Source organism: Vigna unguiculata, chromosome 4, assembly GCF_037176805.1.
Source record: "Vigna unguiculata cultivar grain cowpea cultivar isolate G323 ecotype 2 chromosome 4, ASM3717680v1, whole genome shotgun sequence".
NCBI classification, from domain to species: Eukaryota; Viridiplantae; Streptophyta; class Magnoliopsida; order Fabales; family Fabaceae; genus Vigna; species Vigna unguiculata.
In genome coordinates this window covers 37,922,455-37,947,134 of record NC_140795.1, presented here as the reverse complement: position 1 = coordinate 37,947,134, position 24,680 = coordinate 37,922,455, and the positions used below count along the sequence as shown (strand labels likewise).

At 29.4% G+C, this 24,680-nt stretch overlaps 2 protein-coding genes across 2 annotated transcripts; one reads left to right on the top strand and one right to left on the bottom strand.

The window, feature by feature from the left end:
* Positions 1 to 4,919: 4,919 nt before the first annotated feature.
* LOC114182497 (uncharacterized) lies at positions 4,920 to 6,819 on the bottom strand. The gene has a single exon (XM_085671837.1). It carries the CDS (start codon positions 6,497 to 6,499, stop codon positions 5,417 to 5,419), a length of 1,083 nt encoding a protein of 360 aa, XP_085527963.1. The 5' UTR covers positions 6,500 to 6,819; the 3' UTR covers positions 4,920 to 5,416.
* Positions 6,820 to 15,935: 9,116 nt separating this feature from the next.
* LOC114181631 (laccase-15-like) lies at positions 15,936 to 23,762 on the top strand. The gene is made up of 6 exons (XM_028068136.2): positions 15,936 to 16,160; positions 16,390 to 16,541; positions 16,873 to 17,117; positions 17,193 to 17,321; positions 17,874 to 18,818; positions 23,488 to 23,762. The coding sequence occupies exons 1-6, from the start codon at positions 16,065 to 16,067 to the stop codon at positions 23,613 to 23,615; spliced, it is 1,695 nt and encodes a 564-aa protein (XP_027923937.1). The 5' UTR covers positions 15,936 to 16,064; the 3' UTR covers positions 23,616 to 23,762.
* Positions 23,763 to 24,680: the final 918 nt, after the last annotated feature.

Sequence of the window (24,680 nt, the reverse complement as noted above, 5' to 3'; positions counted from 1 at the left end):
TTATTCTAGAAGGTGATTTAAAATTTGAATCTTTAGATCATAATTAATCTAAGATTCGTATTCATTCCACCAACATCATAGATTCATAATATATAATTTATTGTTGACTTAATCAAATATAACGTAAATAAATATAAATATTAAAAATAAATAAAATCAGTATTCACTAAGTCAACACTAATCTTATTTACTTTTAATAATGTATCCAACAGATGCTATATAATGATAGCTAATACCAAATATTATTGTATTGAATATATAAGTATATGTTTTTAAATTTAAAGTTTAAACTTTAGTTAACAGTTTTTTTTTCTTTGAATTTTAAACTCGTTCTTTTAATAAATAGGTGAGATAGTAGGTTCATATCTAACCTATTTTCATTTTCATCTTTGAAGAGAAAAGCATACAGTTGACATGAAAAGTCTTCCACCCCTATACATTCGAATTAAACTCATCTCCAATGAAAACTCCACCTATAAACGTATCTACCAATCATCTCCGATAAATGAATATTTACTTTACCACTTCACAAATATCTTTAATACATACATTTTGTTATTCTTATCTCTTCTCTCACATTTTTTTATTCTTATCTCATCTCTCAAATGGTATGGTGAAAATAATAATATTATATTAAGTTATGATAAAAGTCAAGGATTTTTTTTTAAGATTAAAAATATTTACTAATTACCTAAGTGCTGTATTAAAGTTTGATGAATCAACCCAAACCCATTACATGGCCCAGTTCCTCCATCAAAGTTCCTTAGTGAATAAAAGGTAGTTAAAAGTTAAAGACAGTAGAAGAAATGAATGATTTTGATGAAAGAAAAGAAACAGCAAAGTAAATCACCTTACAAGGTTCTCTTACAAATACAACTTAGACAAAATCAGATACAATCATCAACGTCTTGTTTCTTGTAACGATCCATCTCCTTATTTACCTGCACAATTAACTAACTAATTTTATTAATTATAACTCATTTCACAACAGTATACTAATTTTTGAAGACCAACCATTGATGATGATATTATAGAAGATCTTAAGCAATCAGTTATGTGTTTTGGATTCTCTATTACTGGTGATCCCACTACTCCTAAACCATAGTTTCTAAAATAGAAGAAACAAATCTCAAGAAAGGAGGGCAATTGTCGATCCATACCAGTGACGCTGTAAAGTTGTTCAAGAACAAAAAATGGAAGTTGATTTTCCATTAGTATCAAGTCAACGGAAATATACTCTTCCATCCATGGTTCTAGCAAGAAAGGACCGTCATAATTGAATCTTAGAAAAAACTCAATTATGAAGCAAGCATCAACTAAAATCATCACCATTAATGGGTGCTGCGTAATAACTTCGAATTCTTTCTTCCGAACTTTTGAGTAACTGGACGAAATATTCCACTGATAATTGACATCTATTTAGAAATTCTTTGAGATATATCAGTTTGAGGTTTTCCATTGTCTTAAAACTGTTGTGATGATAAGGGCCAATTGAAAGAATTTGAGGTGTGTAAGCTTTGGGATTATCTTCACGAATAGTTTGTGGTACCCTATAAATGCATTGCATTTGGAGTTCTTCCATGGATGGAACTTTCATATCTTGAAGCATCTCAGTCAATTCTCTCTCCCATTCTCCTTCCATTTGGTTAAAACTCTGTAACATGAAAGTTGATATATATTGACTATAATATTAATTAATATAAATAAATTGGATAACCACCGGCTTAATCTTACACTATTACTCCTTTCGTAAATAAAAATTATGAATTTGGTCTCTACATTAATATAATTACTAACTTTGAATTTTGATAATCTAAATTTAATAATAAAATCATCTTTAATTTTTAAACTTTAGAAACATTTTTTGGGTTAGTTTTGTCAAATATAAACAATCCAATTTATATTCACTAGTTTTAATTATTTTAACATTGTTCTAACAAACTGACTGGAATATTAAATTTTAATATTTAAAAAAAAATGAAGAGTAGTTCGTGGTGATTAGTAATTTTAAAGACATATTATTAATGAATTTTTAAACATAATGATATAACAAATATTCATAGGATTTCATGATCCATACAGAGGAAAGAGAAAAGAAACGTGTATACGTGAAAGAGTATATGTTCAGAAGCATCAGAAAAAGGAAGTTAAGGAATATATAGCTAGAGTACAAAACAAAACAGAATAACCGTGACCGTGTAAGCTAGGAAGACACGTGATGAGCTTATTAGCCCCCGTCAAGCTGGGAGTAAATATTTCGTAATCCCAGCTTGGAACAAAGGGTTTGGAAAGAGGGAGGAGGTAGAGGTTTAGTTAAGATATCAGCAATCTGCAAGGAAGAGGAAATGGGAAGTAATTTGATCAAACCAACAGCGACTTTTTCACGAACAAGATGACAATCAATCTCGATATGTTTAGTGCGTTCATGAAAAACGGGATTAGAGGCTATCTGTATTGCAGACTGGTTATCACAGTAGACAATAGCAGGAGAGATGAAGGGAATCTGAAATTCATAAAGCAAGAAGGTTAACCACTGGAGTTCACAAACTGTGCTAGCGAGAGATCGATATTCTGCTTCGGAAGAGCTATGAGAAACAGTCTGTTGTTTCTTAGATCGCCATGATATGAGTGACTGTCCGAGATAAATGGAAAACCCAGTAATAGAGCGGCGTGTATCAGGGCATGTGGCCCAATCAGAGTCACAAAAGGCTTTAAGCTGAAGAGTTGAATTGCGATGGAGAAGAATGCCAGAACCAGGAGTACCTTTAAGGTATCTGAGAACACGAGTAGCAGCTTGTTGGTGAGCAGAGTTGGGTGCAGAAAGAAACTGACTGAGATGGTTGACGGCGAAGGTGATATCCGGACGAGTGGTGGTGAGATAAATGAGTTTCCCAATAAGACGACGATAAGAGGTCGTAGCAGCATCATTAAGCGGTTGAGCAATAGCGGAAGAAGAGTATATGGGAACCATTGGTGTGGGCACAGGTGAACTATCGAGGAAGCCAGTTTCAGCAAGTAAGTCAAGGACATACTTTCGTTGACTGAGATGAATGCCTTTTGAATTGTGAGCAACCTCGAGACCAAGGAAATAGGTTAAGTCACCAAGGTTCTTTATTCGAAAAGTAGAATGAAGAAGGTTAGTTATACGTTGAATTTCCTCGTTATTATTTCCAGTGAGAATAATGTCGTCGACGTAGACGAGGAGCGCCGTGATTTTGTTATCATTGTGTTGTAGGAAAAGAGAATGGTCAGAAGGACAACATTTGTAGTTATGGGAAAGTAAAAACTGATGTAACTTTGCATACCACTGACGACCCGCTTGCTTGAGACCATATAATGATCGTTGCAATTTACAAACTTGATTGGTGGAAGTTGTGTTAAGGCCAAGCGGAATCTTCATGTAGACGTCTTCCTAAAGGTCACCATGCAAGAATGCATTGTTGACATCTAACTGTTTAAGTAACCAATGTTGAGAGGCAGCGATGGCAAGAAGAAGACGAACGGTTGTAAGCTTTGCAATTGGAGCAAAGGTGTCAAGAAAGTCTAGACCTTGAAGTTGATTATATCCTTTGGCGACAAGTCGTGCCTTATATCGATCAACAAAACCATCAGATTTATATTTTATTTTGAAGATCCAATGACAACCAATGGCAGTTTTGTTTGGGGGGAGAGTTGTTAAAACCCAAGTGTTGTTAGTGGTAAGAGCGTCAAGTTCATCACGCATGGCAGCAACCCACTGAGAGTGTTTGGAGGCTTCTGAATATGACTATGGTTCAACATTAGAAGAAATAGAAAAAATAGTATGCTTGAAATGATCAGAAAGACGATCATAATTTAAATAGTTGGTGATGGGATAACGAACAATATTATTAGTCTGAAAATCAATTAAATAAGTAGGTGGTTTGCGTGGACGAGAATAACGTCTTAAGGTATCAGAAACTCTATTAATAGGATCATCAGGACGATTAGGATTAGTGGGAATAGTGGGGTGGGCATCAGTGACAGGTATGCCATTAGTGTTAGTGGTAGGATTATTAGTATTGGGTAAGATGGAAGTTGGAGAAGTGTGTAAAGGTGTGAAAGTGACATCATAATTATGATTATAATGAGATGGAATAGGGAGGGATAAAGAGTTATCAGTTTTCTGAATGTTATGGTATGGGAAAATATGCTCATGGAAAATCACATTACGAGATATATCAATGCGATGGTTTTTGAGATGTAGAAAGAGGTAACCTTTTATATGAGGCTTAAAGCCAAGGAAAATACCAGGAACAACACGGTTATCAAACTTCTTTCGTTGTGCGACGATGGTGTTGGCATAACATAGGCATCCAAAAATACGTAGCATAGACAAGTCACAAGAATTACCATGAAGTCGTTCATAGGGGGTGTCGTTTTGTAATACTGGCGTGGGCATGCGGTTTATGAGGAAGACAGCGTGTTGAGCTGCATAACACCAAAAAGGAGTAGGAAGATGTGAATGAAAAAGCAAAGCACGAGTTATATTCAATATATGTTGGTGTTTACGTTCAACAACTTCGTTCTGTTGGGTGTTTCTACACATGTAGTTTGATGATTAATGCCTTTGCTTGAAAAAAGATCATGCATGATAAATTCCACTCCATTATCGGTTCTGATATTTTTAACTCTTTTATCAAACTGATTTTCAATATTTATAAAAAAGTGAGTAATGTAAGTCTTAACGGAGGCTTTATCGGTCATAGGTATAAGCCATGTATAACGGGAGAAATCGTCAACGATAGTCAAAAAATACTTAAAACCATTCATAGAGGTTGTACTAGGGCCCCAAATATCAATATGCAACAGATCAAAAGAACATTGAGCATGTGAAGTACTAAGAGCATAAGGAAGCTTTTTTTTGTTTTGCACGATGGCAAGCATCGCAAGCAGTCACAATATCATCATTAATATATGCATGTTTGGATTGTAAGATATGTAACCTATCAACAGAAAGATGACCAAGGCGAGCATGCCACAAATTATGAGTTTGAATATTACAAGTAACATGACTACGAGAATTAATAGAGGAACAAGCAGAGGCATAAAAAATGTATAATCCAGTGTGTTGCTTAATCAAACCAATCTTCTCGTGATTGTGATTGCCCTGTATAATGCATCCAGATGTAGAAAAAGTTAGTGTACATCGAAGATTTTTGATAAGTTGAGAGACAAATATGAGGTTAAAAGAAAATTCAGGAACATATAAAACGTTGTTAAGATAAAATTAGTGATTGAAAGTAATAGTTCCAGTATAATGGGCATGGATGGTTTGACCATTAGGTAAATGAATAGGAATAGGAGTAATCTTGTGATAGGAGGAAAAAATATGTAAAGAAGTGCAAATATGGTCTGTTGCACCTGAATCTAGAAGCCAAAGATGATTCGGATGCACTTAAATAGTAGAAACGATATTACCTGGAGGAGAAGGGTTGGTGGAGAAAGATCCAACTTGATTGATCTGCACGTTGGGAGATTTCACGTTAGATTGTTTGAATAAATCTGCAAGGATTTGATATTGTTGAGGTGTGAGAGTAATGGTCTCTGTAGGAGAGGGATGGGAATCCAAATTGGTATCACTTTGTGTGGCAGCATTATTGATCTGGCTAGGCTTGGTGCTGTAAAGATGATGGCCAGGAGGATAACCATGTTTCTTGTAACATACGTCAATAGTATGACCATTACAATTGCAATGAGTGCAAACTTTGCGACTGTTGTTATTGTTTGGTTTGACAGACCGAGGATCTTGATTGGGAAAGCCATGTTTGCGGAAGCAGGTATTTTCGGTGTGACCGGGACGGTGGCAATGTGTGCATGCGATAGGAGTATGAGAATTGTCAGAGGAAGATGAAGGAGTGGGAACAGAATTACCACGAATTTGAGCAGCTACGTGACCACCCATAAACTGACGTTCTTGTTGGACGACCAGGGAGAAAATCTTGGATATGGGAGGAATGGGATCAAGCAAAAGAACATGAGACTTTATATTTGAAAAATTGTCGTTCAAACCTCGTAGGAGTTGCATGGCGCGATCTTCGTGTTTTCTTTGGGAAAGAAGGGATGAAACAGTGCAAGAGCATTGTGGTTTGCAAGTGCAGGTCGGGTCTGGCCGAAAACTATCAATTTCGTCCCAAAGAACGCGGAGTTTGGTGAAAAAATCAGTAACAAAAAGATCCCCTTGAGACAAATTTGTTGCGTCCATTTGCAAATTTGATATTCGAGCAAGATCTCCTTGTGCAAAGCGATTTTTAAGATCATTCCAAATATCGAAAGCCTTGTCCATCCATATAATGCTCTCACGAATGGAGGGTGAAATGGAATGGACGAGCCATGATACCACCATGCTATTGCAACGGAACCACGCTGGATATGAAGCATGTGTTGTGGCAGGTTGAGGTGCAAAACTAAGAACAAATTCGACTTTGTTCTTTGCAGAAAGCGCAGTGACAACGGAGCGGCTCCAAGAATGGTAATTCATGGCATCAAGAACAAGAGAGACGAGAGAAATAGCCGGATTTTCATTTGGATGGAGATAGAGGTAGTTGTTCGTGTTGTTTTCAAGAAGTTGACTTTATGCAAGAGATTGACTTGATGCAAGAGATTGACTTGATGCAAGAAGTTGACTTGATGTGGTGGAAGCCATGAAAAAAAAAATAACAAAGAAAGCAAGATCAAGAAAGATAGGCTAAAAAGAAAGATCACTACAAGGCGCATCAGAGCTCTGTGAATGGCTCTCTGATACCATCATAGGATTTCATGATCCATACAGAGGAAAGAGAAAAGAAACGTGTATATGTGAAAGAGTATATGTTCAGAAGCGTTTATTACATTCAGAAAAAGGAAGCTAAGGAATATATAGCTAGAGTACAAAACAAAACAGAATAATCGTGACCGTGTAAGCTAGGAAGACACGTGATGAGCTTATTAAATATTTTTAAATTGGCATAAAACAATTTATATATTAATCTACAAAAATGAAAAAAAATTATAATTATTTATTAAAAATGTCAACATGTATTGCAGGAATCAATATAGCAACACAGTTTTAAGATAAGTTGGACTATAATTAGCATTTATCAATTATAATATACAGTTCCAATATTCACAGAATTCATTTGATACTATAACTAAATAGAGCAAAAAGAAGGAGAAGGAACCTGAGTGGTGAAGTTGTTGAGAGGAATAGGGTTAATCTTCACACCTTTGCGCTGTGTTTGTTTCAGCAGCTTTACCGTTGTTGAAGAGGGAAAGACGAGTGAGTCACCGATTTGGATTCACTGATTTGCAAAGAAATGGAAATACTAATGAAAGGGAAAAGAAGAAATTAAAATTTGCCCTAAAAAGAGAAGTTTACTTTTACGCTGTGCAAGACGTGTTCTCTCAATTTTTTTTTTTGAGAGATTCCATTCTTATCTCACTTTGCAAGCCATTCCACATGAGGAAGAAAAAGCAGTAGTTTTCAATTGGATATGGCCGAATTTTAAAGAAATTAAAAATGATTTGTAGAAGATGACAAAAGAGAAGAAATGGTTCAGTAGAGTTTTGCTACCTGTTAACTTGTAATTTTTTTTTTAAAAAGAAAAAATTGTCATGTGTCAAATTATGATTCTGTCACATGTCAATCATGTGAAAAATCTCGATTTAGTCCCTGTATTTGTTATTTTGTCTCAATTTAGTCTTAATCTATCTGTAAACTGGAGTAATTTCGTCCCTTTCAAAACTTTTATATCAATATTATAATGATATTTTTATTATAATAGATATTTTTAACCAAATTAAGTTTATTTAAATTTAAATTTTGCATTGAAATTTATTTAAAAAATTGTTTTAATAATTTCTAAACAACTTTATAAATTCAAATGTAAAATTTTAAAATAGTTTTATATAAGTTACAAAATCCAACGCAAAATTTAAATTTAAATAAACTTAATTTAGTTAAAAATATCTATTATAATAAAAATATAATTACAATATTAATATAAAAGTTAAACTTGGTCTCAATTTGGAAAGAATGAAATTACTTCAGTTTAAAAAGAAATTATGACTAAATTGAGATAAAATAACAAATACATGGACCTAATCAAGATTTTTCACATAAACAATTGACATGTGGCAAAACCATAATTTGACACATGGTAGTTTCTTTTTTAAAAAAAAAATTAAAAATTAAAAAAAAAGAAAAAAAAAACTGACACATGGTACGTAGTTAACGTCGTCAATGATATCTTAATGGAAAGGACCAAATTAAAACATTTTTTAAAAAAATAGTACCCATGGGGACAACTTAGAAGTTGATGACCCAATTAAGATTTTTTAACGAAAACGAGAACCTTCTTTGTGATTAAACTTACTTTATATACCATTTTTCTATAAGGGTACAATAGTAATTATTTAATTTTTCATTAAAATATCTTTTTTAATCTATTTAATTCCTCTCATCATACACAAACTTTTATCATAAATCCCCTTTAAGTTATATCATCTTTCTCTTAATCTAAATAACCTCACTTTCATTTCCAAATTCACTCAAATCCATTCTCTCCGATTCATCCTCAAATTCAAAGAAATCTTTAATAACCACAACCACAAATCCTCTCTTTGATCTATATAGGCAAGAGTGATGAGTCAACAACACTAATAAAAACCACTATTACATAAAACATATATTTGATATCATTTCTTTGAATTATTTTTTTAAAACAATTATATATAAAAGGTAATGGAGAGTATGGACTCAATACTGAACTAATGCTAAGAGTTTTTATTACAAATCACTTATGACTACAATGATATTGAAAGGACCACAAGTTACTACAAAATAATTGATGGGAAAAACAATAATAACAACAAAAATACCAAAGTATGCTATATAAATAATTTTCTCAAATTTATAATAATATATGAGGAGTAACAACAAAATAAAATGACAACAATAATCACAATAGAAAATTAATATTAATGTTTTAAATGTGAGAAGTAAAAATCCATGGCCACAAGCTAATAAATTAAGCTACACTAAGATCAAATATGAGTACAAGAAAGTAAAATCAAAAGCAAAATCAAGTGCCTATTGTAACATTCCTAAGGAATATTACTTAAATAAATAAATAAATAAATAATAAAAGAAAGTAAAACGTCATGATAATATTATTTTCAAACGCGAGAATATTTTAATATAATTAAAATACGCGCCAAAAGTTGTAAGAAAGTAGTCATAAATACTTTACAATTTTCAAGAATCCATAATTATAAAATAAAACATAATCAAATAAGCCTAGCTCTAATCCCAGAGCCCTCACTCCAATTCTCCTCTGCAATTTGTGCAAATATGCCAAAACTCATTGTTCACTCACGTTTCACATTCAAATATATAACATAAAAATTCATAAATTAAATAACATATATTTGGCATACATATGACTTGAACCAAAGTCCTTTCACACAATCAGAATACTCTCAACCATTTAAGTTAGTACTTTTCCATATCATAGCAATCCGCATTAAATACTTTAAATGCTTCTATTACCCGCAATTATTAAATAATTATTTAATTAACTATTTAATTTTCTCGGGTCTTACACCTCTAACCAGTCAATACACCAAAGCAATAATGCTCTCAAATATGAAAAATAAAGAAAAAGAAACCCAAAATAGAGCAATAATACGAGACCGATTTCTCTAACCTTAAATATTTGATTGATGATCCCAACGATCAGAATGAAGAACTTTATGCTAACAATTTATCAAAGGAATTCTTTTACATGTAGATAGCTTTCTTCGTGCACTTGCACATCTGATTTTAGTGAATTTCAAAACAATCAATTTTATTGACAAAAGTTGTTAGTCACTATAGTGACCAATTTAGATACCAATCTACAAAATAAAAAATTAGTGGTTACTAAAATAGTCACTATTATAAATAAAAAATTATAGTTGGTCTCTAAATTGGTTTCTAAAATTCAGCTAGCAAGGTTTTAACTACCAAAATAAATTGGTCACTAAATATTAGTTACCAAGGCTTTTGCTACCAATGGAATTGGTTTCTAAATTAGTCTCTAATTAATTAGTGACCAATTCATCGACCAATTATAATTTTTCATTCATAATATTAACTATTTTAATAACCAATAATTTTTTATTTTATAAATTGGTATCTGAATTGATCATTATAATGACTTTCAATTTTTAGTCAATAAAATTGTTTATTAATAAAACACTGTATGATGTAATCATAGTTGAATTATGTAAATATCACATATCAATATCAAATATCTCATAAAATATACATTACAAGATCACCATAATATCATATGAATATCATCATTATATCCTTGCAAATTGGGCCTTTCCGATAAAGATCGGGTAGGTACGGTTAGAATAGTTACAAAAGTACCATTTTATATCAAGGAGGATATTTTGACTTTTTGCAATTAGTATGCTGTGCATATATTAATCATGGGATGGTGGAAGAAAAAGATAAATTTATTTTTGGCTTAAATATATATTTGGTACTATTTTCATTATTTTTATTCAATTTGGTCATTATTTTCGTTTTGTGTTTAATTAAGTCCTCATTTTCGTCAAATTTTGGTCAATTTGGTCATTTTCACTAACGGTATTTAAATAGTTAACATTTTTGAACAATACATGCCACGTGTCAGCTCCTGATTTTTTTTTTAATTTTTAATTTTTTTTTTGAAAATTTTATTTTTTTTAAATTTTTTTATTTAAAAAAAAAATTCTTTTTCACTAACGGTATTTAAATAGTTAATGTTTTTGAACAATACATGACAGGTGTCAGCTCCTGATTTTTTTGTTTTTTTTTGAATTTTTATTTTTTTTTTGAATTTTTTATTTTCAAAAAAATTGTCCACATGTCAAGCCACAATTGTGTCACGTGTCAGTTTGTGGTTGTGTTAAATATTCAAAATATTTTAGAAAAGTAAACTAACATTTGTAAAATTAACATTTAAATATAAAATATTTTAGATTTTAATATAAAAAATGCAATAAAAATATGGGTTAATTATGTTTTTGGTCCCTGAATTATTAAGCGATTTTGGTTTTAGTCCCTCTTCTAAAATTTGTTCTAAATAATCCCTATCCTTTCAAAATTCATGGGATTAGTCCCCAATAGCTAACGCTGTTAATATCTTTCTTAACATGGCAAACATTATTCTGTATCATCAATTCTATTTAAACATGTGGCAAATTATTTAATTAAAAAGTAAAATTGATTTTTCACCTTCCGTGGGATAGCTCCACCTGGATCTCCAATGTTGCTTCCCCTTCCTCCAAAACATCACCTCCATCTCATTCCACTTTCACCCTTCGTCTCCATCACCCAACACAACCACATATTCTTCCATCAATGCCAATAAACACAAAAACACACTACATTTTTTTCATTTTCACAAAACCAACACAGAGAATCTTCATCCTCAAATACGCACACTCATGAATTACAACCCAAAGCTCACATTTTCATCATCAATAAAAACAACCCAAAATCAAGAAGAATAACTAATCAGAAAACAAAACAAAAACAATTAAATGGGGAATTGGTGCCTTCGATTGCGAACATCGTTGTGCTAACAATAGTGGATCCCGTGTGGCCCGCGGAAGGAAGAAGCCATGGAAGCTTGAAGGAGAACACGTGTGAGCGAATAGAAAAAGAAGGGTTTCGCGCGATGGCTGACGTGGTTGATGCAGGCAAGCACTTCGACCCCAAGCGACGTCACCAGCGACAGCTTTGAACGGACGAAACAATTGTAGTTCTGGAGTGGTGGCTGGATTAGGGTTCTCGCGCGCGAAAGAAAATCAATAGATGCAAGGTGCGACAACAATGTCAGCGAGCGCTTCAATGGTGTTTGCATGCTCGAATGGGGAGACAAGGGGAAGCTACATCCCACGCGAGAGAGAAGAAAAAGATGAAGATTTGTTGTGTCTTTGGATTTTGAGAATGGAAGGAGCGAGAGAAGCTCTAATGGAGATTTGGGAGAGAAACCTAGCCTAACAAAGGAGAAGAAGATTAGCTGGAAAATCAATTTTATTTTTTAATTAAAAAATTTGTCACATGTTTAAAAAAATATTAACAGTGTTAGATATCGAGGACTAATCCCATGAATTTTGAAAGGACGAGGATTATTTAGAGCAAATTTTAGAAGAGGGACTAAAATCAAAATCGCTTAATAATTCAGGGACCAAAAACATAATTAACCCTAAAAATATTAAATATTTTAGATTTAAATATCAATTTTACAAATGTTAATATGTATTTTTAAAATTTTAATAATTATATTTTAATAATATTTAAATAATTATATTCTATTTAACAATTGAATCTAAGAATTATATTCAATTTATAATTAAATTTCAAAAATAACTAATAATAATGTCAATTTTAAAAATTAAATTGTTCTATTTTAACAAAAAATGAGACTAATTTAAACAAAAATAACGAATATAGAGACTAAATTGAACAAAAATAACGAATATCAGGACTAAATTGAACAAAAAGAAATAATACAACCACAAAGTGACAAGTGGCACGAGCATTGACACGTGACACAATTATGACTTGACACGTGGACAATTTTTTTGAAATTAAAAAAAAAAAAAAATTTAAAATTTAAAAGAAAATTTAAAAAAAATCAAAAAAATCAAAAGCTGACACGTGGCATGTACTGTTAAAAAACGTTAACTATTTAAACACCGTTAGTCAAAAAACCAAATTGACCAAAATTTGACGAAAATGAGGATTTAATTGAATACAAAATAAAAATAAGGACTAAATTAAATAAAAATAACAAAAATAGGGACCAAATATATATTTAAGCCTTTATTTTTCGTACCTTGATTAGAGCTTAGTGACCCATTCTATTAGCTTCTTAAATTTTATGAAACTAATTGACAAGTTAGCATAAAGCTTATAGTTACTTTATTGAGAAACTTGGGAAAGATTGGGACGTCTTAGTGGATATAATGACAAAGAAAGGCAAAGGAAATTTTCTCAATGGAAAAGTGTCCACCAAACTGCATGACCAAAGTACAAACGTTAGGTCTTCTTAAAATGCAACATCTTCTTTGTAGTTGAAATAAATGGTCATGTGTTTGCATGATGAGTAAGGTGGTTTCAAGATTGCACATAAATGACCAAATTAATTGCAACAAAAGGGTAAGAAAAACATTAATGAATGAATGACGTTTGAACTATAAAATATTTCTTAATGGAAATGATAAATTAGAATAAAATTTAGTTTAAGGAAACTATTTAAAGATAGTATATTTATAAATGATATCAAATTCAATAATTAATTAGAATAAAACTAAAGTTTAGAATACTTGTAGAAGAGTTATATTTGCTTTCTAATTATAAAACTGTAAGAAAGAGAGAAAGAGGGGAAAACTTGAAAGATAAGAGTTTGTTTTTTCGACTCTTTGTAATATTAGAAACCACAGTCAAAAAATGAACTTCAGAAGCATTTCCCAAAAGGGGACAGAAAGTAAACAGAAGCAGAAGTAAAAAGTCTACTTTTACAATTTATAGGAAAAACAAAATTGAAAAAGAATATACGGGAACATGAAAACGATTTTAGAAAGGGTAGGGAAGAAAAATTCTAAGTTATAATTAATGCAACTAATTTATAGTTACAAGTCAATAGAACAGTTCATTTGTTAAACACTTAAAATTTAGTCAAATACGTTAGTAACTTATTTAACATACGTGTCAAATGACTTTGACATGACTAGTAACTAATTATAAAATAAGAAATTGTTTTATTATATCCAATAATCATACTGAGTTGAAGCCGATGATACTTTAAATATATTTTTATTTTCTCGTCTTCTTAAAACATATTTTAAATACAAATTTGTGACAAAAGCAGAGAATATTTCAATGAACTTGATGTTGAAAGATCGGTACCATTTTATAAGAATGAAAACTCTTTTAATACTTGGTTGAGGACTTGTTTCGATACACCTAATATTCTTTCATGACTTAAGAGTTGAAACTAAGAGTCGTTTAAATACACTTTTTTTCTTCAACCATCCAATTTGTTTTTTAAAAACAAAACTATAATAGGAGTTTTTGTTGGGTTATATATATTTTTTCATATATGGGTTATGGTTATAGTTATTAAGAGATTGTGGTCGGCCTATATATGACGTTAGTCTTATACATATAAGACATTTGACACCACTTTTACCCCAAAATCTTAAGGCAATGGTGTTATGGGTTTTTATTCTTATATAATGTTTCACTTTGTCTATTTTATCCAATGTAGAACTTTTGACTCACACTTAAACTATAGTTTTAGACTTCAACGTAGATAATACATCAAATGTAATAATTGATCGTAATGATACTATTGCAATGGATGTGAATTTGAAGTTAAAACATGAAAAGAAAACAATAAACCTAGAGATTTTTTTTCTGAATATATCACTAACTCATATATATATATATATATATATATATATATATATATATATATATATATATATATATATATATATATATAAGGGTAATTGTAAATTTTCTTATAAACAAAAATCTTAGGATTTGTGACTCCCAATAGATTGATTTTCATAGTAATAATATACTGTGGGATCTTTTCCATTTGGTTATGAAACTACAATGCCTCACATTTGTTGAACTTTGCCTTATATAAGAAAAATCCACCACCCTAGTTGAACTAATTTGATTTTGACAAATCATAAATTGTCAATAAATACCAACAACTACTTTGATTTTGACATATCATGTAGTGTTACTTGACTGTGTTTGTATTCAGCTAATTAATTGAAGCAGGCATTACCTCATTTGATGAAGTTTTGAAGCTATGATCATTTAGGACTTGTAGTTTTTAATAAAAATAGAAACATGGAACATGGTTACTGTTGAGTTTTATCTGAAAGGTAACAAAAATGGGATATAAACAAAGTTCAAAACTTATTGATTAAAGATGAAATTTGATGTCAAAAGGGTATGAATTGATTGAGTAAAGAAATCAAAATGTCTAAATGTCACTTGAAAAGTTAATTGAATTCAATTGTAATTATTTTCACGATTCTGCATCCAGTGGAAATAGCATCTAAAAATGTTTCTTCTTTTGTAGTGGAAATTATGATGAACATTAGACAAAATACACTAATCAACAATTAATGATAGATAATGAGCTTTATTTTCTATAATGACATTTTTTTCCTTAATTTGCTAAAGTTTCTGAGTTATATTCGTTTTGTTTTCTAGCTGAACTTTTTCAAACATAAGAAAGAGTAATTTCTTAAATTTTCTTTTACAAAAGAGCACCTTTTTTTACCTCACAAATATATTTTTCATATGATGCTATACGGTATTTAAAATACTTAATTTGCAATTTTTTATATTATTTTTATCCCTCATTTTTAATTATTACTGAGAATTTGTACATATATTCCTTAAAGAAACTAATAATCTCATTCCAAATCTTTTGTAGTGATAATGATCACTTACTATACATTTTCAAAAACAAGAAATTAAAAAATAATTTGAAGTAGCTAAAATAAACATTACAAAAAAAAAAAACAGAATAGTGCATATATCTCCCTTGTAGTGTACTTTTTCAAATAGAGCATATATAATTTGAGAAAGTTTGTAGTCAGAGGACGTATGCGTATAGGATACTGTATTTGATCGTATGCGTGCATGATAAGTATTAAATATTCCTATCTTACAATCATTTTTCCAAAATTTTCTTAGAAAACAACTTCACCCAATAACGCACTATGATCCAAATATGCACAAAACTAGCATAATTTGTTGAAGCATCCCTCTTCACTCTCTTCACCAAATCTTCTCTTTGTAAGCCATTGCAAGTGAACTCAAATCATATTTAATGATAAAGATTAGAGATATGAAGTCATATCATACTTAATAACACTGATTAAGGCTCCTCAACATACAATTTTTTCTATTAAAATCTCTCTCTCTATTCCAAATGCTGATATAAATTTTCCCTCACAAATGCTGCAAAATAAGCATTTCATCTCATGAAAAAATGTGGCTTAGCAGGAAAATTATCTTCCTTCAAACTTTGCTGTGTTTTTTCTTAGTTGGAATCAACTGCAAAAGACTGACTGAATACCAATTTGTTGTGAGTTTGTGACATCCTAAACCATTATCTGGCTTTTCATCATCCAAATTCTTCATTTTTTTTTTCATTTTCTGTTAGATTGTCTTCCAACTCTTGTTTCATGAGATTGTATCATCATGAGTAGTGTTCTGTTCCCTTGAAGTACTTGCAGTGTTACTTCACTACCTACTTTTATATATTAGTTCATGGCTCACTGTTATGCATGTAACTAGTTTGATAAATGTTGCAGGTCAAAGAAGCTCTTTATAGAAGACTCTGCAGCACGAAACCCATATTGACAGTGAATGGAGAATTTCCAGGGCCAACTATTAGAGCCTACCATGGTGAAACGATATATGTGAATGTTCACAACAAGGGGAATTCCAACATCACCTTGCACTGGTATGGATTTCATAACCATAGAAGCTTTGATGATATTTGTAAAGAAAAAGAGAGTAATGTGTTTTATAAGTCCCTTCATTTTCTGTCAAAATTTGTCCTGGTTGAATCCTCATGGTTTTTATAAATGGGAACCTTTTTATGAAACTCAAAATACTAAAGTGATGAATGAATTCACATATTATAAAGAATAGGAGAACCCCAGATAATTGTTTCTAAAATATAAGAACTAAGACTAGTTTGGATTGAAAATTGGAGAATTAGAACATGTTTTACCATGGAACAATAAGAAAGAGATTAGTTTTAGAGAATATTGTAATTGATGTGAGGGCAGGCATGGAGTGAAGCAACCAAGGAATCCATGGTCAGATGGCCCTGAATACATCACTCAGTGTCCCATAAAACCAGGAGGAAAATTCAGGCAGAAGTTGATTTTTTCTTATGAGGAAGGGACCCTATGGTGGCATGCTCATAGTGACTGGGAAAGAGCCACAGTTCATGGACCTATCTTTATATATCCAAAAGAGGGTGAATCCTACCCTTTTCCCACACCTGATGCAGAAGTGGCCATAGTATTAGGTATGAAAATCTTTTACTGTATTCCTTTTACCCTTTTAAGAATTTGTCTTCACTTGTTTACTTTTGTGTACATAGGAGAATGGTGGAAGAGTCAAGTCCAAGATGTCTATGAAGAGTTTATAAGCTCTGGAGGAACCCCAAATACATCTGATGCAATCACTATAAATGGTCAACCTGGTGACTTTTTTCCTTGCTCAAAGTCAGGTAGACATCAAGATTTTATCTTACAATGACATAATCATATGTTTACTCTAAAGGAAAAAAAAAAGGAAGAAGAAAAAACTAGGATTAAATATACAGTTTAGTCCCAAAAGTTGATGAATTAATGTAGTCCATGACAGTTTGTGTTTATGCAATTTAATGTCTCAATGTGACATTATAACAAATTAGTTCTGCCTTCACTGACCAAATTTCAAAACCAAATTTGTCATGATATTAGATAAATTTGAGGAACAGATTCAATGAAATGGAGTAACTTGTACATGACAAAATAGTGGATTGAATTATATACATGGTTTTTGGTAGAAGTATTACGTTCACCGGAGATAAAACTAATATATAGTATTGTTCAAACATCATTTGATAAGTCAGTTTTGTGACGTTGAGTTAAGCTTAAAATCCAATTATATACTGTAAAATGGTTTTATTTTTAATCGATGTAAGACTTCTCATCATTTCAATTAGAAAATCAATACAATTACTATAATATTTCTTGATTAAATTTCAGAAACATTCAATTTCTTGATTGAATTTCAGAAACATTCAAGTTAAATGTACACCATGGCAAGACTTATTTTCTGCGCATTGTCAATGCTGCAATGAATCTGAATCTCTTTTTCTCGGTTGCAAAGCACAATCTCACAGTAGTTGGTGCTGATAGTGGCTACACTAAGCCACTGATAAGAGACTACATAGTCATAACTCCAGGGCAAACAGTGGATGCACTATTGCATGCAAACCAAAAACCTAGTGACTACTACATGGCTGCAAGGGCATATTCAAGTGCATTTGGAGTTCCCTTTAACAATGCCACAACAACAGCAAGAGTACACTACATGGAGAATCATGCCCCAACAAAATCTCCTCCATTACCTTATTTACCTTACTATAATGACACAAAAGCAGCTTTGGACTACTATGTTAGCCTCAAGGGCTTAACTGAAACATACCCTTTTGAAGTCCCTAAAGATATCACCACTCATATTCTATCCACCCTTTCAATCAACACACTTCCATGCCTTGAAGACCAAACCTGTGCAGGACCAAATGGAACACGTTTAGCCTCTAGCATGAACAACATAAGCTTCGTTACCCCCAGATTTGACATCCTAGAAGCTTATTACTATCACATCAATGGGGTGTATGATAGGGGGTTTCCCAGATTTCCACCATTGGAATTTGACTATACTGCAGAGTATTTGCCTCTGGTCCTTCAGATACCAAAGAGAGGAACCAAGGTTGCAGTTATTAAATATGGTTCAACAGTGGAACTTGTTTTTCAAGGGACAAACTTGGTTACTGGGAAAGATCATCCAATTCATGTCCATGGAATAAGTCTCTTTGCTGTTGGATATGGGATTGGGAATTTTGACAAAGAGAAGGACCCATTGAACTACAATCTCCATGATCCTCCTCTTGTCAATACAGTACTAGTGCCTAACAATGGTTGGGCCTCCATAAGATTCTATGCTCTTAACCCAGGTATGTTGCATTGGAAAATTGCTCTTTTTCTTAAATGCATTTTATGTATATACTTTAAGCACTCATAGCATGCATAATAATTTTGTTTTAACTTTTATAATAATTATTTTAAAAATTATATTGATTAACACTATAATGTCTTAATAAATGCTAACACCAATTTCTCCATTATCGATTGTAATCTATTACAAATTACAATTACAATTTTCAATAAGTCTCACTTTAGTGTTTAATGACACTAGATCCTAATTATAAAGTAAGACCTACCAAAACTTGTGATTTCCGACTATTAATAAAAAATCATAATTAAATAAGTCTCTAATATTACAATCCAATAATTAAACAATAACTTAATTCAGAGATAAAAAATTATTGGTATTTAAAATATAATTAGGTTTTGAATTAGAATTTAAATTGGTATATAACGTTAGAGACCAATTTAAATTTTGATTTATAAATATATTGTAATTGTTTATATTAATAATAGAAAGTATTTTAGATATTAATAATTTTTAGTAACTAGGAATGACATGATGCGGAGATAAGTTTCATTATCTCAATCCATCTGAAAAAAAGTCATCCTCATCTCATTTCCATACCCAATTAGTATCTCATCCCCATCAGATAACATGTATACATTCGTATTCATGCTCATAGGGATGGCGGCGGGGCAGGGCGGGACGGGGATGAGTTTTGCTATTCCATACTCATCTTCATAGAAAAAATTCATCATCATCCACATATCCAAACTTAATGAGTATCAAATTTTTGTCTCATCCTCATCTCCATCCCCATCCCCATCGTGTAACAGGTTTATACCTGTACCCGTACTCGTACCAATTTTCTTATTGTTTCAATATCAATTAATTAATTTTTATAAAATAAAAAAAAAATACATTTTTATAAAGTAATAAAAAAATACATTTTTATAAAATAATAAAAAATTACGATAAAGGAAACATAATATTATTAAATATTCAAAATTAAAAGGAGTGTTGTTTCTTAAATATCAAATATTTAGAAATAAATTATATTATAATTATATAAATTTTAAATTAGAATACCAAATAAAATCTCATGAGAACCAAAACATTTACTAAATTTGCAAACATTAATGAAACCTAGTTGACAAAATTTAAAAATATTTTAAAAAATATAAAAGGAAAATAAATATTCAAATTAAAAATTATTTTAAATGTCTATTTACTTCAATTTTTTAAATTCTTATCGGAATCTCTTTTTTTATATACGAATAAAAGTTATATTACATCACTTGATCAAAATCATATAAAGAATAAAGATTAAACTAATAATATTAAAATTTTAACATAGATCTTTCACCTTTTAAACTTCAATATATGTGGGATGGTGATAAAAAAGATTCGTAAAAATTACATTAAATTATTATATTATAGTAAATAAAAATTGTTTATAAAATTATAGTGATAAAATTACATACATGACAACGAGTTAGAAAATAAAAATATTTATATAAAGATATCAAAATAGTATTCTACATTATAAAAATAAATTACAAATAAAAAGATTCAAAGATTTTTAAAATGTGTGTATTAAAAACAATTTGAGAGACCATTGAATGAAATTGCACAAAGAAAAACAAATGTATAATTAAAGGTATGATAAGATAAAAAACACTTTAGAAATCTAAGAAAACTTTTAGAATATCAAATCAGTCAATGAATGATATATAAAGAAGATGGTTTTAGCGAAATAAAGGAGTTCCTCAAAAGAAACCAAAATTAATAATAATAAGATAATTTTTTTTAATTACTTAGTGAATGAAAGAGTTATACTATGGAACACTTAAATTGATAGTATTAAACATTCTCATGTGAAAAGAGAATATACAAAAAATAAAAATATTAAAAAAGAGTAAAAATATTCAAATGCGAGACATAAAAAACATATTTAATTAACATACATCATTTAAACATAATTATATAAAAGTTAGGATGAGATGAGAAATATATTGGAGATAAAATTGAATTTCACGACAAACCAAAAAATAACAAGTAAAAAATAGAAAGTATATATATATATATATATATATATGTATATATACATATATATATATATACATATATATATATATAAATATATGTATATATATACATATATATATATATATATATACATATCTACATATATATACATATATATATATATATATGTATATATGTATATGTATATATGTATGTATATACATATATATATATATATATATATATATATATATGAATATATATATATATATATATATATATATATATATATATATGAATATAAGGTTATTTAATAGACAATTAATATTTTAATAATTTAATGACATGACGGGAACGAGTATCATGACGGATATAGGGATGGGAACGGGGCATACATGTATTCTCATCTCTATACCCAATTGAAAAAGTTAGATATTTTCCATAACTATACTCATACTCAGTCAATGTGGAGATTTTCAGTCAAAACGGGAACGAGTTCCACAATACCCACGGTTTGAGTTTATTTGTCATCTCTACATGCTTGTAAACATTTTCTTACTATTTTAATATCAATTAATTATTTTTTATAACAGAATAAAAATTACGGCAAAAGAAACATTATATTATCAAATATTCAACATCACATGGAGATATTTTTATTTTTTTAATATCAAATATTTAGAATTAAATTACATTTATATACATTTCAAATTAGTGTACCAAATAAAATTTATAGAGCACGAAAATATTTATTAAGTTTGCTGACTTTAATGAAATAAAGTTGATAAAATTAAAACATATTTTTAAAAAATTATAAAAAAATAAATATCCAATTTTAAATATATTTTAAATATCTTCTGTACTTCCTTTCTTTAAATTCTAATTAATCTTTTTTTATTTATAACAATATATAAAGAGGATTCCATCTTTTGTGTCCATATTTCAAAATACCAATTTTACCCTTTAAAATATAATTATTTATTAAATTTTTAAAAATTGACCGTTATTTTTACAAACTTTTATATAAAATGATCTATCTTTCCTTCTTCTCTTTTTCTCTATTTATCAACAGTTATTCTCTCATCTTTTCTTATATATTTCACTTTATTTTATATATTAACTTAATAACATTTCATTATAATTATCTACTAATATAATATCATGTATATTTAAAAAATGTGTACACACAGGCGCGGCAATGCTTGTGTACGCTAGTATATTGATAAAATTAATAGTACATCACTTGAAGAAAATCGTACAAAGAACAAAAATTAAACTAATTATAATTTAAATTTAGGATAGATATTTCATCTTTTGAATTTTAATATATGTTGGATGGTGATAAACAAAATTCATGACAATGACATTAAATTATTATATTATAGTAAATAAAATATCTTTATACAATTACGGTGATAAAATTACACTTATGAAATAAGTTAGAAAGTGAAAATAATTATATAAAAATGTAATAGAAAATAATGTTTTACATGATAAAAATAAACGACAAATAAAAATATTAAAAAGAAGTAAAAATGATTAAATGTGCATCTTAAAAACAATTTGATAGAACATTAAATGAAATTTTACAAAGAAAAGAAAATAAATAACTAAGGGCGTGATAAGATGAAAATTACATTGAAAAATCTAAGAAAAACTTTTCAGATACCAAAATAGTCGAACTGTTAGGAGGTAATAAAAAAAATTGGGTTAAATATGTTTTTGGTCCCTCAAGTTTCAGTGAATTTTGGAATTAGTCCCTCTTTGAAACTTTATACCAATTTAGTCCTTCATCTTTAGAAATGCGTGAATTTAGTCCTTCTTACCAAATTTTATGAAGTTTATTTAACATTTTAAACGCATTTTATGATAATATTTGAGTTAACATTGGAGCAAAAATGTGTCAAACGGTGTAAATAATTTAAATACTATCATGAAATGCGCTTGAAATGTCAGATAAACTTAACAAAATTTGGTAAAAAGGACTAAATTCACGCATTTTTTAAAGATGAAGGACTAAATTGGTCAAAAGTTTTGATGAGGGACTAATTCCAAATTTCGCTGAATCTTGAGGGACAAAAAACATATTTAACCCAAAAAAATTTTAGTAAAACAAAAATTCTTCATATGAAATCAAAATTAAGAATCAAAGAGAACAAAAAAGATAAGTTTTTTTATATTACTTAGTAAATAAAAGATTTGCAACTGAACATTTGAAATTGAGAGTCAAATACTTTTATGTGAAAAAAGAACAATAAATAAAAATATTAAAGAGGAGTACAAATATTTAAATGTGACATATATATTTATAAATTCCTTAGATTATCTAGTAAACTTTGAGTACTTTAATAATTTACACGGAATTATATGAATACTAGAACGAGTATAAGAATGAGGGCGGGACAAGTATCTACATACTCATCCTTATTTCCATACCTAATTGAAAAAATCAGGTATTATCCATACTAAGTCAATAAAATGATTCTTCAATAGAAATGGATTCGAACAATACTTACATTCGAGTTTATTTACGTATATAACTCAATCATACTAATTATTTTTTGTTTTTAAATTTGATTGCTATTTAATAATTTTATTCTGGTCAAAAGTTATTATTTTTTGGGTGTGATGTTTTATCATATGTATGATTTTAACCTGAATTGCAGGGGTGTGGTTTGTGCATTGCCATCTAGAAAGACACCTCTCTTGGGGCATGGAAACTGTGCTTATTGTGACCAATGGAGAAGGAGATGCTACAATACTACCTCCACCTCCAGATATGCCACCCTGTTGAAGAACATTCCTTTGTAGGAAAAAAAAAATGTAATAAACATTGCGACATGATGGCATGCTTGTTTTTAATTCATGATTTGGCTAGTGTGTTTCAAAATTTAGTTGAATAAAATTTTTACATGTGTTGGGTTTTTATTGCAAGGAAAAAGTTGCATGAACAACTCTTACTCTTTTGAGACTTAGGGGAGAAAGAAAGTGAAGAAAATGTAAATATTATAGATTATAAAGTTGAATCAGAAGGACAGAGAGGGAGAAATACAGCGGCGGACCATTTGAAGAGACATAGGGCCATGGCCTCCAAAATTTTTATATTTATATAATTTATTTAATATATAATTTTAAATATATATTTAAAAATTAATATTTTTAACATATTTTATATATTTGGTATTTTAAATTTTTTTATATATCTATATTTATATAAAAAGAAAAAGTTATTTTTCTTTTGTTTTTCACATTTTTCAAATTTACCTTTCAAATATTTTTTAAAATAAAAATAATAATTTTATTAACATTATCTTTTTTAAGTGATTATTTGTTTAATTTAATTTTTTTTATTTGAAACTTAATCATTATAAATGAAAATTAATTATAGTAAAATTATAAAAAAATGTTTGTATTTATTTTATAATTATAATGATAACAATAATTCTAATTTTATTATTTTTTATTATCATAAAAAAAATAAATACAATGTTTTTATTAGTTTATATAAAAATTTTAAAATTATTCTTTTGGTTTCTATTTTTGTTAAAGAATATGAAGTTAGTCTTTCAATTTTTTTTAGTCTCAATTTGATCTAGGTTTTGAAAAAATGATGCCATTTGTTTTTTTTTTTCGTTAAATTTTTTGAATCAGATGAAGGTTTTTCATTTAAAATTGAAGTTGTGAGTAAATAGAAATGATTTGCTTTATTGATGTAACTGACATAATTTTAGTGTCAGTCTTGATTAAAAAATCCTTACTCCACTTCAAAATATTTAATAAAAATAACTAAATTGCATCAATTTTAAAACAATTGGACCAAATTGAGATTAATAAAAATTAAAAGACCAACATTTTTTAC